The sequence below is a fragment of the Limanda limanda genome, chromosome 17 (assembly GCF_963576545.1).
Source record: "Limanda limanda chromosome 17, fLimLim1.1, whole genome shotgun sequence".
In the NCBI taxonomy this organism is placed as follows: Eukaryota; Metazoa; Chordata; class Actinopteri; order Pleuronectiformes; family Pleuronectidae; genus Limanda; species Limanda limanda.
The window spans coordinates 17441487-17458635 of NC_083652.1; the positions used below are offsets into that span (position 1 = coordinate 17441487).

Consider the following 17149-nt stretch of genomic DNA (forward strand, 5'->3'; position numbering starts at 1 on the left):
CAATTGATGTTGAGGAACATTGTAACACATTTTCTATGAACAAGATTTTGATGGAAATGAATAAAAATAACCTTAAATGAACTTGGTCATTGTAACAGGAAGTTTATCTTAAGAAAAAAACTGCAGGATTATTTTACCCTTCAAAGCATATATACTGTAACTTCAATTAGATTTTATTTGTCCTTGACCTTAGAAACCCAAAGTTCCCACTGTAGCTGTGTAACTTAACTGTAACTGAACATGTCGTGTATTTTTTCACATGATTATTTATTTCACAAGAAGTTTTTTTATTTATATGTCTGTACTTTCGCATGCAGAGTGTAGTGCGCATTATTTCAACTTTTTATGCAAACCATGGTTAATGCTTCAATCGTCTAATTGCAGTAGAAGATTTGTTAATGTTTACATGGAGGGTGTATATGTGGAATTTTGCCTGCAAGACAATAAAAATTGGCTGAATATTTCCTCATTCCCCTTCAAATCGTCTATTATGTTTTTGCCTCATAAGTTTTCAATTTTCCAGGAAGTCTTCTCCAAAGCAAAGCATCTGTCTCAGTGCACACAGTATCGCAGCGTTCATTCCAGCATTTGACTCAATTTCTTCACAGTGATTCTTCACAAGGAAGATGCAGTCCATTGAAATGCCCAGCAGCTGGTGGAATACTTCAACCTAAGTCACAGTAACGACATTTATGTTGATCAGTAATCGTACAGCGATGAACAAACATGACATATATACTGAACAATGACATTGTACAATAACTCCAAAATGTACCTTTTCCTTCAGGTACTTGCTCTTATAGATATTGGTTGTGTCCTCTTTAACCTCAGGACAGGCTTCATCAACTCTGGTGAGAATAGCCAGTTGGGGAATTCCTGTCGATAAAGAAACCTGATCAATATTTCAAACGTTTGTTTACTGGTATTTTGACTCATACATTCCAATGTGACACTATTAGTCCTAGCAGAGAAACAACTGCTTTGCACTCACCCAGTTCACTGGCTGCAAGTCTGACCTCTCTCATCTTCTTCAGCATCTGATCACCTAACATAGACACTTTGTCCGCAGGAACAACACACCAGAACGTGAACTTTGTCTTCCAAAGTGGGATCGGAGTTGTAGCCCAAATCACCCTCCTTCAATGCACTTTTAGGGTTGAACTAGAAATGAATCAAATACAATCAGATCATGTTTAATGTGACTTAAGTTTTTCGGTTTTTCACCTCATTTGTTTGTCTCGTGCACATGCACACATGCACGCTCATATTGTTAATGTGAGACACATTCCTGACGTTATTCACAACATTTAACTGATATACATGTGGCTGCCATGTGCCCCAAACTAAGCAATTTGTAAAAAAGAAAAGTTAGATTTTTGAAAAAGAAATGTAAAAAAAATTGGCTGTTTTTTGAGACTGGAAATGTGCACATCACATTTGACAAATTTCAATAAACATTTTGATAACTAAGATAAATATAAAACAAAACAAAAAATTGTAAGTTAATATTAGACTTTAATTAATGTCAAAGTTCACACTGTTCACAGTACCTTGTAACCGTCTTTCATGTGTCCTCTCAGGGCCAGTTTGACGTCTTCCACAGAGACTCCACTGTCAGAATCTTGCTCAAAGCCCATGATGTCATTGAAAACAAAAGGGTATTTGGCCCCAGGATATTTGGTAAAATTGAAGGTCTTGTACTGTAAGGCAGAAGGTGCAATTATTTACATCAATGAATCAAAGAAAATATCAGCAGCTGTCTCGGGGCCGATCAGGAATGTGTGGGGAGGCTGGAGAAACTGCCTGAGAACCCAAGGAAACTTGAACTTGGTGAGGACAGGTGATTTGTATCAAGTTCAAGAACTTCTTAAGTTGAAATGGGTGGAAAGCTAAAGTCAAAAACATTAAATACTCAGATGATCAACAGACAGATTTAGAAAGATTTAATGTTTCATTTCATTTGTTTTGTGCGGACTAGAATTTATTGCTCTGAAACATAAAGACAACATTTGTACAAAACATTCAATATAAATCTTCTGTTTTGACATTTTAATATAAGTAGAAGTTTCTCTGTAATTTCATCAGTGAACTACTATTGAAAATTAATTCCTGTGGTTTGTTACCCTGAATGGAGTTTTATCCTTTCCTGTTGTTCATACCTGTTTGGTGTAGCTGCTCCCAGCATAGCTTGCATCTGTCTGAGCTCGATTAGCAGGTCTGCCTTTTAAAACGCTGTCGACAGAGTTGATGAAGCACGACTTTCCGGCACCAACTGGTCCATGAAGCAGAATCCTGAGATGTTTGACATCTTTGTTTTGAGGATGGTAATATTTCATAAAATCAAGATTCTCCTTCCTGTAAATTACAAAAAATTAAAAAACAATCAGAATAAAGTGCTGTATTTATTAATGATTGCACAACGTTGCAATTGTGATTTTTTTTTTGTCACACACAACGAGCTGTTTAAGTAATGTGTTGAGCAGCACAAACACTGAGGGCACAATGGAAACACACTGACTGAATGTTCATACTCACTCTGACACCTTCCTCCATGGCTGCTCTAAGAGTGCTGAAGGAGCTAAAAAGAACCATAAAGTGATTATTTTAGAATGTTTTTTGTTATTGTTCATTGGTTTATTGAAGCTGAAAATGTAACAGGACTTACCTCCTCCCATTGCTGTAAAGTGGACATTCAGACTACATGTTAATGCAGGAATTCAACGCAGAGGAGGAAGATGCATTAATATTGTTTGTTTTTTCAGACTGGACAAACGAAACTCCTTTTGGGTTTGGACCTGTGGTAACTGAAGGCTGCCACAGGTTTTCTTTCATGTTGAAAGGGAAGGTAACAGGTGTTCAGCTGCAACATGCAAGTTCACCAATAGATGTCACTACATTCTACAACCTGAACCTTTAAGCATAACTGCCAATACCACAATACAAATTCTAATTTTATATGAGTAAGAATTCTTCTTGTCAAATTCCTATTGAACTACTTATTACCACCAGCATGTACTGGATTTTGTTATGTGATAAAAATGACCTCATGGGGTTTTGCTGTTTATTGACTTGATGAAGTAAAGAAATTAGCTTTGGCTAGACAGTCACAGTCACAGTAACAATGATATATTTAATCATAACTTGGCACTTCTATAAAAAAGGTTACAAAGTGCTTCACTAAAGTCCATGGCAAAGAATTAATGAACTAAATTAAAAGGTATTCCATTCAGTTCAATAGTTGTAACAAACAGATTGAAGTCCTTACCTTTGCTTGTGTGGCTCTGGACAGAGTGACTCTGGAACAAGGAGGAGAAGATGCTTTGTAAGGTAACACTTTCATTTTCAGGTTCAGTTTGAAGTCAACAATGTGACCTGAAAAAAGTCCCGACCTTTTCTTTGTTCGGACACCCACTCACTCGCTGGCAGGGACCCAGGTCAAACCAAATCAAACCAAACTAATTAACTATAGAGCATCTGAAACTCATAATCATAACTCTTAATCAATAATTTCCAGGATCTGGTACCTCATTTGTCATTATAATATCTTAAATAAATGTAGTGTAATTCTATTCAAAATTGTCTGCCACTGTTTTGCTTTTCTTTGACTTTAGTTTGGCTTATGTTTTAGGACCATGGACAGAAAGGTTACTTAAAGAGGAGGTTGATTAAAAGACAGAACATATGTCATCATCATAAACAAAGTATTATTTATGGGTTCGTTTCAATATATTAATCATTACACTACATTGAAATAACACTTACACTTGAGGTTATAATAGCATGAGGAAAACTTACCCAATAGAAAAAAATAACTTGATCCTTTATGGTAACTTAAATGTTTCCCCTTCAGTCCTTTCCTTTGAGTGTGTGGCTCTGGACACTTCCTTTTATAGGACATGAGTAACTTTCACTTTCGTTCTCTCTCATGGTTTAAAGCACCTGGCATCAGCTACATTATCACTGGCTCACTGGCCTCTGCATGGTGGGTGGGACCTTGTTTTCTGTTTCAATGTTAGGTTGTGTCTAGGTTTATGTTTAATTTTTCATTTTACAGCCTGTAATGAAAGACAAGACATGTACCAATTGTTCACAATGCAGTAAAATTGTTAGACAGCAACAATAATGAATGTATTCTATCATAATTTAAGGAGGGTCTTTTATTGATTATTTGCTAAATTAGATGATTATGGTTTTGATTAATGTTGCGACAGTAAATTGGGACTTGTCCCCACTTGCTTTCTGCAGATGGAAAGCAGCTGGGAAGTTATTGGTCGGATGAGGAGATGGGGAAACAGCAAGGAGAGAATGAGGGAGACATTGTGCCACAGCCCAGAGAGAGAGTGCAGGAGAACTTGTTTAATCAGCGAATATCTCTCCCATGTTTTGTTTTCTTTCTAGAGTCTCAGATCAATACAGCCCTCCAGCAGCAGCATCAACAGCAACTTGTAGCTTTGTTGGCATGAGCCTTTTTCCATGTGCCCTTTTTGAAATTTGATCACCTGCACCTCTAAAGGTCAATGGACAGCCCTGTGTGTGTGTGTGTGTGTGTGTGTATGTGTGCGTGTGCGTGTGCGTGTGTGCGTGTGCGTGTGCGTGTGCGTGTGTGTGTGTGTGTGTGCATGTGTGATTTTAAGGTGTGCAAAATGAACCAAAGGCATATAGAGGTGAACAAAGCAGATTTACTTAATCGTAACCAATCATGTGAGGATACATTTGTACACACACTTTTGAGAATTTAATCAAATAGTAAATTGCACTACTTACACATGCTTTTTATTCACTTGATGCACAGAGTTTCAAAGTGCAAAGCTTCTACAGAGAAAATCTACGACTTGGAAATTGCGAACTGAGGAGAATTCTTTAAAAAGAGAAATAACCAACGAGTGTGTGGATTGCAATTGAACTCTGAAGAAACACTGCATCTGATCTGCCTCAAATAAGATTTTTGTACTGACCCTTTACTGGGATACACTGGGATCTAACAACTTTCATTTTCTTTTTCAGCAACCTGAAAAACATATGTACAGTCTATGCCTGCACCAAGGACATAGCACACCCTGTTGGTGGACACAGGACGATCCAAATATTGTGTTTCAAGGTTATGACAGTTAAGTGATATTGAACCAAAACCAAACAAAAAGTGAATTAGTCTAACAATAACATCATTATTAAAGAGTTGTTATTAAGCATTTTGTAATACTTCAACATCACATCAAGTAGTTTCTGCATGTAACGTTGTTGGACTGAAACCTGGAGTCCCAATTCTTTCAATGCTTGACCTTTTTATTTTCCATGTAATTATGTCTCATTTAAAACCAGTTAGCCTTGACAAAAATAAAACTCTTTGAAATTGCACTGAAACATCACAAAGAGAGTTTTGATTTCACCTTGTTTCCTTGCAAATAATCCTCCTAGATTAAAACTAGCACCAGAAAAGAAAGATTTTACCTTTTCTTTTTACCAAAGCAAATGATATGAAAACAATGTAGAAATAACAACAGTTTAAATCTGCATGCTGCAAACAGCACGGAAGCTAGCTTACAAACTAAGAGTTTTAAGTCCTTTGTTTAAAAGTCAAACATTTACTGTATACATTACTGGATAGAAATAATTGGCCAAATATATACATGGCCATTTTTGATTCGTAATATATCAATGTTGTAGATCAAGTCAAACCAGAAAATAAGCCACTGCATGAGTGGGTTCTGAGTCCTTCTCTTATTCACAGTCAGGATAGTTTCACATTCACTATAAGTAGATGACTCTGTGGCAGGATGGACAGCGATGCTCCACATCTTTGCAGGAATCAATGCAGAATGGGAAGCAGCAGCATAGAAAACATCTATCTTGTTTTTAAACACATGCTTTTGCTTTATGCTGGGATCATTTCTGTTGGTACTCCTCACTGCACTGACTCAACATGACCAGCAGAGGCTGCACAACAACTTTAATTTGATCAGGGGATCGTCGTCTGTATAGTGATGAGTGCTCTGTTTTTCCATTAGCTTTACTTTGTGAGGACTCTACTGAGTCATCCAACTGGGCCATATAGTGCTTTATACTGTGTGATTCAGATTGGGAAAATAATAATTTGTCATGTGTGGAGTTCATTGGAAACAGACACCCTCCAAATGGGACTGTGCACATACAGAACTCTGAACAATGGTTTGTTGTTGAGCTACAATTGGACTAATCTTCAGATCAGTTTGGTCGGAAGCCAAGGATTTCACCCTCTGACTTTGCCTCACTGGTTTGTTTTGTCATAGATGTGAGTTCACACGTGTCCATGAACCTTTAATATAAGCATATGTGTCATAGTCTGCATGTAAATAGATGAATGTGCATTCACATGTGCTGGGAAATGGACAGGCATCTATACTGTGTTTTACATACGCACGCATCTCCTCACCTGTGTATTCTGCTGGGTCTGCTCGTGGTGAGCAGGCCCAGTCAGTCCCTGTGTCTCGTCATCAATCCATCCTAAATCCATTAGAGCCACATGAGCCACATGCATTCTCATTCACCACAGTGTTCGTTCCTCGACATGTTTTGTTCTGACAGTGAGGATGAAAAATACAATGTCATCAATATCATAAGATATATTCTATAGTACAAATGCTTTTTCTCATAAAAACATCTATATCCAGACAACATCTGTTCGACAGTGGTGGAATATATCATTTGAACTGGGTGTATGACTATGCCTCCCTCACACAAACTAATAACTTTAACAAATAAGCAACAGCATTTCACATATATAGCTTCAAATGTATTCAGTAAGCTTTACTGTACCTACATGTGACTTTCCACTAATAAGAAGGTCTCTTCTGGAGCTGCCTGGTCCTGACTGATGCAGAAAGAACGAGAGTAAAACTGAGAGTGTCCCGGAAGAAGACATTTATTGAGGACAGTACAGAAAAATAATTAGAGCATGATTGCCGCACTGATTGAAAACTAAGTACAGAAAGGGATAACTGTTAAGCTGTGTCTTCTCAGTAAAGACTTACATTTTTTTGCACAGAGTATATTTTTTATATTTTTGCTTCATTACTTCCCACCACCAGGAACTCACAATACATGATACAAAGCCCACAATAACAATATAATTAATCAACTTATATTACAAGACAATCATATAACAGTACATCACAATATTGGTCAAACTGAAAAAGAATACAAAGAATCTCCAGAGAGGTCAAGCGCAGGATTGAGATAATTATATTAAACAGAATATATCATATTTGTCTGTTCCTCTCTTAAGCAAAATCATTTGTTTGTCTAATTTTTATGTGTTTTTTTAAGATAAACAAAATGAAGCACAGACCAAGCAAGGAATGTAGAATTAATTTGTTAAAGCAGGTGATGTATTAAATACTGGGAGTCAACATAAAGACGAGAGCTTTTGAATCACTCCTTTCAGGCGGCACGTGAACGCACCATCACAACAGCTGAGTTGTTGACCAGATCACGTGATGACGTCACACCAAGCTAACAACGTAATGACAAAGCATTGTCCTGCTATTGTGCAAAGTCTCAATGAGAGAAAGGATATAAAGACTTTAGGACCTAATTTGAATGCATTTTTATATTCATATAAAATGCATTCAAATTATATCATCATCATAAACATATTATTATTTATGGGTTTGTTTTAACATATTAATCATTACACTACACTGAAATAACACTTACACTTTAGTATATAATAGCATGAGGAGAACTTACCCAATAGAGAAAAATAACTTGATCCTTGATGGACACTTAAATGTTTCCCCTTCAGTCCTTTCTTTTGGGTGTGTGTCTCTAGACACTTCCTTTTATAGGACATGAGTTACTTTCTCTTTCATTCTCTCTCATGGTTTATCAGAAAGCACGTGACTTCAGATACTTTATTACTGGCTCACTGATCTCTGCCTGTTGGGTGGCACTTTGTTTTCTGTTTGGATATTAGTTAACTAGTAAAAACTCAGTGTCTAGTTTTTTGTGTCATTTGAGACTTTCATTACTGCCTGTAATGAAAGACAAGACATGTATGTTCACAATGCAGTAAAATTGTTAGACAGCAACAATAATGAATGTATTCTATCATAATTTAAGGTGGGTTTTTTATTGATTATTTGCTAAATTAGATGATTATGGTTTTGATTAATGTTGCAATAGTAAATTGGGACTTGTTCCCACTTGCTTTCTGCAGATGGAAAGCAGCTGGGAAGTGATGGGTCAGATGAGGAGATGGGGAAACAGCAAGGAGAGAATGAGGGAGATATTGTGCCGCAGCCCATGGAAAGAGCAAGCAGAACTTGTTTAAACAGCGAATATCTCTCCCATGTTTTGTTTAATCTCTAGAGTCTCAAATCAATACAGACTCCAGCAGCAGCATCAAAGAGCAACTTGTAGCTTTGTCGGCATATGAGCCTTTTTTCATGTGCCCTTTTTGAAATTTGAGCACCTGCACCTCTAAAGGTCAATGGACAGCCCTGTGTGTGTGTGTGTATGTGTGTGTGTGTGTGTGTGTGTGTGTGTGTGTGTGTGTGTGTGTGTGTGTGTGTGTGTGTGTGTGTGTGTGTGTGTGTGTGTGTGTGTGTGTGTGTGTGTGTGTGTGTGTGTGTGTGCGTGTGTGTGTGGGTGTGGGTGCGTGTCTGTGTTCGCGTTTGTGCGTGTGTGATTTTAATGTGTGAAAAATGAACCAATGGCAATTTGTAGTGAACAAAGCAGATTAATTTGATCTAAACCAAACATATGACAATACTTTGTACACACACTTTTGAGCATTTAATCAAATAGAAAATTGCACTTCTTAAATATGCTTTTTTATCACTTGATGCAATGGTCGTTATGTCAAAGTAAGAAATCAGCTTTAGCTTGACAGTCACAGCTGTAGTAAGAGACAGATGTAAGTCCTCATAAGCCTTATGAGGGAGAGACTCTGCAAACAATAACAGGAGAAATTGCTTTTATAGGAAACACTTTGCTAAGAAACATCGAGATCTCACCGCTTAAAGCATGAGCTAAGAACATAAAGTAACATGTTTCCTTGTGTTCACTTTCACTTTCTTTTTCTGCAACCGGAAAAACCTATGTAGAGTCTATGCCTGCACCAAGGACCTAGCACACCCTGGTGGTGGACACAGGAAGATCCAAATCGTGTGTTTCATGGTTATGAAAGTTAACTGATGTTGAACCAAAACAAAACAAAAAGTTAATTCACTAACAATAACATAATTATTAAAAAGTTGTTATTAAGCATTTTGTATGACTTCAACATCACCTTGTGTAGTTTCTGCATGTAACATTGTTGGACTGAAACCAGGAGTCCAAATTCTTTCAATGCTTGACTTTTTATTTTCCACGTCATTATGTCTCATTTAAAACCAGTTAGCCTTGACAAAAATAAAACTCTGTGAAATTGCACTGAAACATCACAAAGAGAGTTTTGATTTCACCTTGTTTCCTTGTAAATAATCCTCCTAGATTAAAACCAGCACAAAAAAAGAAAGATTTTACCTTTTCTTTTTACCAAAGCAAATGATATGAAAACAATATAGAAATAACAACAGTTTAAATCTGCAATGCTGCAAACAGCACGGAAGCTAGCTTACCAACTAAGAGTTTTAAGTCCTTTGTTTAAAAGTCAAACATTTACTGTTTATATTACTGGATAGAAATAATTGGCCAAAAATATACATGGCCATTTTTGATTCGCAATATATCAATGTTGTAGAGCAAGTCAAACCACTAATACGCCACTGCATGAGTGGGTTCTGAAACCTTCTCTTATTCACAGTCAGGTTAGTTTCACATTCACTATAAGTAGATGCCTCTGTGGCAGGATGGACAGCGATGCTCCACATCTTTGCAGGAATCTATGCAGAATGGGATGCAGCAGCGTAGAAAACATCTGTCTTGTATTTAAACACATGCTTTTGCTTTATGTTGGGATCATTTCGTTTGGTACTCCTCACTGCTCCTCACTGCACTGACTTAACAAGACCAGCAGAGGCTGCACAACAACTGTAATTTAAACAGGGGATCGTCGCCTGTATGAGTACTCTGGTTTTTCTATCAGCTTACTTTGTGAGGACTCTACTGAGTCATCCAACTCGGCCATATAGTGCTTTATACTGTGTGATTCAGATTGGGAAAATATTAATTTGTCATGTGTGGAGTTCATTGGAAACAGACACCCTCAAAATTGGACTGTGCACATAAAGAACACTGAACAATGGTTTGTTGTTGAGTTACAATTGAACTTATCTTCAGATCAGTTTGGTCGGAAGCTGAGGATTTCACCCTCTGACTTCGCCTCACTGGTCTGTCTTGTTACAGATGTGAGTTCACATGTGTCCATGAACCCTTTAATACAAGCATATGTGTCATAGTCTGTATATAAAGAGATGAATATGCATTAACATGTGCTGGGAAATGGACAGGCATCTATACAGTGTCATACATACGCACGCATCTCCTCACCATGTATTCTGCTGGGTCTGCTCATGGTGAACAGGCCCAGTCAATCCCTGTGTCTCGTCATCAATCCATCCTAAATCCATTAGAGCAACATGAGCCAGCGAGGCTGGAAAATACAACGTCATGAATATCATAAGATATATTCTATAGAGCAAATGCTTTTGACATAAAAACATATATATATCCAGACAACATATGTTCCACAGTACGGGAATACATCATTTGAACTGGGTGTATGACTATGCCTCCCTCACACAAACTAATAACTTTAACAAAATAGCTACAGAATGGAATCGTTATATAGCTTCAAATGTGTTCAAAAAGCTTTACTGTACCTACCTGTGACTTTCCACTAACAAGAAGGTCTCTTCTGGAGCTGCCTGGTCCTGCCTGATGCAGGAAGAACGAGAGTTAAACTGAGAGTGTTCCAGAAGAAGACATTTATTGAGGTCAGTACAGAAACATAATTAGCGCATGATTGCCGCACTGATTGAAAAATAAGTACAGAAAGGGATATCTGTAAAGCTGTGTCTTCTCAGTAAAGATTTTAAAAAATTTGCACAGAGTATATTTTTTATATTTTTGCTTCATTACTTCCCACCACCAGGAACTCACGATACATAATACAAAGCCCACAATAACAATATAATTAATCAACTTATATTGCAAGACAATCATATAATAGTACATAAAAATATTGGTCAAACTGAAAAAGAATACAAAGAGTCCCCAGAGAGGTAAAGCGCAGGATTGAGATGATTATATTAAACAGAATATATCATATTTGTCTGTTCGTCTCTTAAGCAAAATCATTTGTTTGTCTGATTTTTCTGTGTTTTTTTAAGATAAACAACATGCAGCACAGACCAAGCAAAGAATGTAGAATTTATTTGTTAGAGCAGGTGATGTATTAAATACTGGGAGTGAACATAAAGACGAGAGCTTTTGAATCATTGCTTTCCGGTTGCACATGAAGGCACCATCACAACATCTGAATTGTTGACCAGATCACTTGATGATGTCACACCAAGCTAACGACGTAATGACAGAGCATTGTCCTGCTATTGTGCAAAGTCTCAATGAGAGAAATTATATAAAGACTTTAGGACCTAATTTGAATGCATTTTTATTCCATAATTCATGCTTAAAGCTTGCCTGCTTGCAAAGAGCGTAAAAATTGGCTGAATATTTCTTCTTTCCCCTACAAATCACCTACTGTGTTTTTGCCTCAGGGGTATTCATGTTTACTGGTCGTTGAGGTAGTCTTCTCCATACATAACCATCTGTTTCAGTGCACACACTATTGCAGCGCTCACTTCGTCATTTGACTCAATTTCATGACTGTAGTTCTTCAGAAGGAAGATGCAGTTCAGTGGAAGGCCCAGCCGCTGGTGGAATCCTTCAACCTAAGTCAAAGTAAGAACATTTATGTTGATCAGCAATCGTACAGTGATGAACAAACATGACTTGTATGCAGAAAAATTACATTGTGCAAAAACTCCAAAACGTACCTTTTCCTTCAGGTACTTGCTCTTATAGATATCGCAATTGTCCTTTTTAACCTCAGGACAGGCTTCATCAACTTTGGTGATAATAGCCATTTGGGGAATTCCTGTCGATGAAGAAACTTGATCAGTATTTCAAAGATTTGTGTCCTTGTATTTTGATTCATACAATCCAATGTGACACTATCAGTCCACAAAGTGAAACAAGTGTTGTGCACTCACCCAGTTCACTGGCTGCAAGTCTGACCTCTCTTATCTTCTTCACCATCTCATCACTTATCCTGGACACTGCGTCCGCAGGAACAACACCCACCAGAACATGAACTTTGTCTTCCAAAGTGGGATCGGAGTTGTAGCCATAATCACCCTCCATCAGTGCACTTTTAGAGTTGAACTAGAAATTAATCAAATACAATCAGATAATGTTTAATGTACCTTAAAGTTTTTCTGTGTTTGACCTAATTTGTTTGTCTTCTGCACATACACACATGCAAGCTTATGTTGTTAAAGTGACACACATTTCTGACGTTGATCACATTATTTAACTGATATACATGTGGCTGCCATGTGCCCCAAACTCAGCAATTTGCCAATAGAAAATGTTGATATTTGAAAAAAAAAAGTAAGAACATTTCACTATGTTTAATGAGACAGGAAATGTGTACATCACATTTGTCAAATTTCAATAATCATTTTGATAACTAGCATAAATATAAAACAAAGATTTTTTGTGTTCGTTAAAAGGAGACTTGTTGTACCTTGTAACCTTCTCTCACGTGTCCTCTCAGGGCCAGTTTGAGGTCAGTCGCAGAGACTCCATTGTCAGATCCTTCCTCAAGGCCCATGATGTCATTGAAAACAAAAGAGTATTTGGCCCCTGGACTTTTGGTAAAGTCGAAGGTCTTGTACTGTAAGGCAGAAGGTGCAATTATTTACATCAATGAATCCAAGTAAATATCAGCAGTTGTCTGTGGGCCGATCAGGAATGTGTGGGGAGGCTGGAGAAAGGTGATTTGTATGAACATCCACAGTGGCATCAGATTAAAACTCTTGGCCTCTAGTTCACATATTAACCTGAAATTTAAATGGGTCGAAAGCTATAAGAAGTAAAAAACAATAGGTACTCAGATGATCAACAGACAAATTTAGAAAGATTTAATGTTTCATTTTATTTATTTTGTGCTGACTAGAATTTATTGCTCTGAAACATAAAGACAACATTTGTAAAAAAACATTCGATATAAATCTTCTGTTTTGACATTTTAATATTGGTAGAAGTTTCTCTGTTTTTCATCAGTGACCTACTATTGAAAATGAATTCCTGTGGTTTGTTGCCCTCAATGGAGTTTTATCCTTTCCTGTTGTTCATACCTTCAAGGTGTGGCTGCTCCCAGAGATTGCATCTGTCGGAGCTCGACCAGCAAGTCTGCCTCTTAAAACAGTGTCGACAGAGTTGATGAAGCTCGACTTTCCAGCACCAACTGGTCCATGAAGCAGAATCCTGAGATGTTTGACCTGTTCGTTTTCAGGCTGGTAAGATTTCACAAACTCAAGATTGTCCTTGTACTTCCTGTAAATTACAGTAAATAAAAAACAATCAGATTAAAGTGCTGTATTACTTTGATTAATGATTGTACAACATTGCAATTTTTATCTCTTTTTTTGTCACACACACAACAACGGGCTGTTTAAGTCATGTGTTGAGCAGCAGAAGCACAAACACTGAGGACACAATGGACACACTGACTGAATGTTAGATCATATTACTCACTCTGACACCTTCCTCCATGGCTGCTCTAAGAGTGGTGGAGGACGTGTCACCACTCTCCGTGGCTCCTCACAACGTGTTGGAGGAGCTAATAAGAACCAAACTCTGATTATTGAGAATGTTTTTTGTGATTGTTCATTTGTTTATTCGAGTATTAAGATTGTGTTACAAGAATCTGAAAAATGTAACAGGACTTACCTGACACAGTAGTAGCTTTAGACCCACTTGATCCCATTGCTGTAAAGTAGGACATTCAGACTACATGTTAATGCAGGAATTCACCCCAGTGGAGGAAGATGCAATCAGATTGTTTACTTAAAGGTCCAGTGTGTAAAATGATGGTGAAAGGGATCCATTGCCAGAAACTGGTTATAAAATACTCCTATTGAAGTTTTCACTTATGTGTTTAATCTCAATTGAAAGAAATTATTGTGTATTTACCCTTGAGGGGTTCCTGTCAATTTAAATACTTTAAATTTACAAAAGGAGCGGGTCCTCTCTTCGGAGGCAGCCATGTTTTTTACAGTAGCCCAAACTGGACAAACTAAACTCATTTTTAGTTTAAACCTGTGGTAACTGAAGGCTGCCACCGGTCTCCACTCATGTTGAAAGGGGAAGTAAGGGGTGTTCAGCTGCAACATGCAAGGTCACCACTAGATGTCACTACATTCTACACCCTGAACCGTTAAGCATAACTGCTAATACAACAATACAAAATCTAATTTTATATGAGTAAGAATTCTTCTTGTCAAATTCCTATTGGACTTCTTATTACCAGCAGCATATACTGGTTAGAGATAAAAATGACCCCATGGGATTTTGCTGTTTATTGACTTGATGAAGTAAATAAATTAGCTTAAGCTTGACAGTCACAGTAATAACAATAACTTTAATCATAACTTTATTTATTTACCACTTCTATAAACAAGGTTACAAAGGGCTTCACAAAAATTCACGGCAAAAAATGAATGAACTAAAATAAAAGGTATTCCATTCAGTTCAATAGTAGTAACAGACAGATGGAAGTTCTTACCTTTGCTTGTGTGGCGCTGGACAGAGTGACTCTGGAACAAGGAGGAGAAGATGCTTTTATAGGCAACACTTTGACTTTCATTTTCAGGTTCAGTCTGAAGTCAACAATGTGACCTGAACAAAGTCGAGACCTTTTCTTTGTTCAGACACCCACTCACTCGCTGGCAGGGACCCAGGTCAAACCAAATCAAACCAAACTAATTTAAATGATCGTAACCCTATAGAGCGTCTGAAACTCAGAATCATAACTCTTAATCAATCATTTCCAGGTTGGATCTGGTACCTCATTTTTCATTATAATTAGGGCTGGGCAAGTTAACTCGTTTCAATCGAGTTAACTCAAGTGATGAGTTAACTCGATTAATTATTTTATCTCGCATTAACTCAGGTTTGATTATTTATTGTTTTATTGTGAAAGTCAGGCTTTTATTTTGTGAAGGTCTGTAGCTGACTGCTGCAGAACAGGAAAAAAGAAAATAATTGGCGGATAAACAATCGAGTTAACTCATCACTTGAGTTAACTCGATTAAAACGAGTTAACTTGCCCAGCCCTAATTATAATATCTTTAAATAAATGTTGTGTTATTCTTTTCAAAAAGGCTGTTCTTCCACTGTTTTGCTTTTCTTTGACTTTAGTGTGGCTTCTGTTTTATGACCATGGACAGAAAGGTTAATTAAAGAGGAGGTTGATTAAAAGACAGAACATATATCATCATCATAAACATATTATTATTTATGGGTTTGTTTTAACATATTAATCATTACACTACACTGAAATAACACTTACACTTTAGTATATAATAGCATGAGGAGAACTTACCCAATAGAGAAAAATAACTTGATCCTTGATGGACACTTAAATGTTTCCCCTTCAGTCCTTTCCTTTGGGTGTGTGTCTCTAGACACTTCCTTTTATAGGACATGAGTTACTTTCTCTTTCATTCTCTCTCATGGTTTATCAGAAAGCACGTGACTTCAGATACTTTATTACTGGCTCACTGATCTCTGCCTGTTGGGTGGGACTTTGTTTTCTGTTTGGATATTAGTTAACTAGTAAAAACTCAATGTCTAGTTTTTTGTGTCATTTGAGACTTTCATTACTGCCTGTAATGAAAGACAAGACATGTATGTTCACAATGCAGTAAAATTGTTAGACAGCAACAATAATGAATGTATTCTATCATAATTTAAGGTGGGTCTTTTATTGATTATTTGCTAAATTAGATGATTATGGTTTTGATTAATGTTGCAATAGTAAATTGGGACTTGTTCCCACTTGCTTTCTGCAGATGGAAAGCAGCTGGGAAGTGATGGGTCAGATGAGGAGATGGGGAAACAGCAAGGAGAGAATGAGGGAGATATTGTGCCGCAGCCCATGGAAAGAGCAAGCAGAACTTGTTTAAACAGCGAATATCTCTCCCATGTTTTGTTTAATCTCTAGAGTCTCAAATCAATACAGACTCCAGCAGCAGCATCAAAGAGCAACTTGTAGCTTTGTCGGCATATGAGCCTTTTTTCATGTGCCCTTTTTTAAATTTGAGCACCTGCACCTCTAAAGGTCAATGGACAGCCCTGTGTGTGTGTGTGTATGTGTGTGTGTGTGTGTGTGTGTGTGTGTGTGTGTGTGTGTGTGTGTGTGTGTGTGTGTGTGTGTGTGTGTGTGTGTGTGTGTGTGTGTGTGTGTGTGTGTGTGTGTGTGTGTGTGTGTGCGTGGGTGTGCGTGTGTGTGTGGGTGTGGGTGCGTGTCTGTGTTCGCGTTTGTGCGTGTGTGATTTTAATGTGTGAAAAATGAACCAATGGCAATTTGTAGTGAACAAAGCAGATTAATTTGATCTAAACCAAACATATGACAATACTTTGTACACACACTTTTGAGCATTTAATCAAATAGAAAATTGCACTTCTTATATATGCTTTTTTATCACTTGATGCAATGGTCGTTATGTCAAAGTAAGAAATCAGCTTTAGCTTGACAGTCACAGCTGTAGTAAGAGACAGATGTAAGTCCTCATAAGCCTTATGAGGGAGAGACTCTGCAAACAATAACAGGAGAAATTGCTTTTATAGGAAACACTTTGCTAAGAAACATCGAGATCTCACCGCTTAAAGCATGAGCTAAGAACATAAAGTAACATGTTTCCTTGTGTTCACTTTCACTTTCTTTTTCTGCAACCGGAAAAACCTATGTAGAGTCTATGCCTGCACCAAGGACCTAGCACACCCTGGTGGTGGACACAGGAAGATCCAAATCGTGTGTTTCATGGTTATGAAAGTTAACTGATGTTGAACCAAAACAAAACAAAAAGTTAATTCACTAACAATAACATAATTATTAAAAAGTTGTTATTAAGCATTTTGTATGACTTCAACATCACCT

At 37.3% G+C, this 17149-nt stretch overlaps 1 protein-coding gene and 1 pseudogene across 1 annotated transcript; both read right to left on the reverse strand.

The window, feature by feature from the left end:
• Window positions 1-263: 263 nt before the first annotated feature.
• Window positions 264-2632, reverse strand: LOC133022665 (interferon-induced protein 44-like; annotated as a pseudogene).
• An 8260-nt stretch (window positions 2633-10892) lies between these two features.
• Window positions 10893-15677, reverse strand: LOC133022667 (interferon-induced protein 44-like). Its single transcript, XM_061089524.1, has 9 exons — window positions 15593-15677; window positions 14774-14804; window positions 13939-13977; window positions 13744-13828; window positions 13344-13542; window positions 12731-12880; window positions 12195-12366; window positions 11979-12079; window positions 10893-11873 (listed from the first exon to the last, which is right to left on the reverse strand). The coding sequence occupies exons 3-9, from the start codon at window positions 13973-13975 to the stop codon at window positions 11712-11714; spliced, it is 906 nt and encodes a 301-aa protein (XP_060945507.1). The 5' UTR covers window positions 13976-13977; window positions 14774-14804; window positions 15593-15677; the 3' UTR covers window positions 10893-11711.
• Window positions 15678-17149: the final 1472 nt, after the last annotated feature.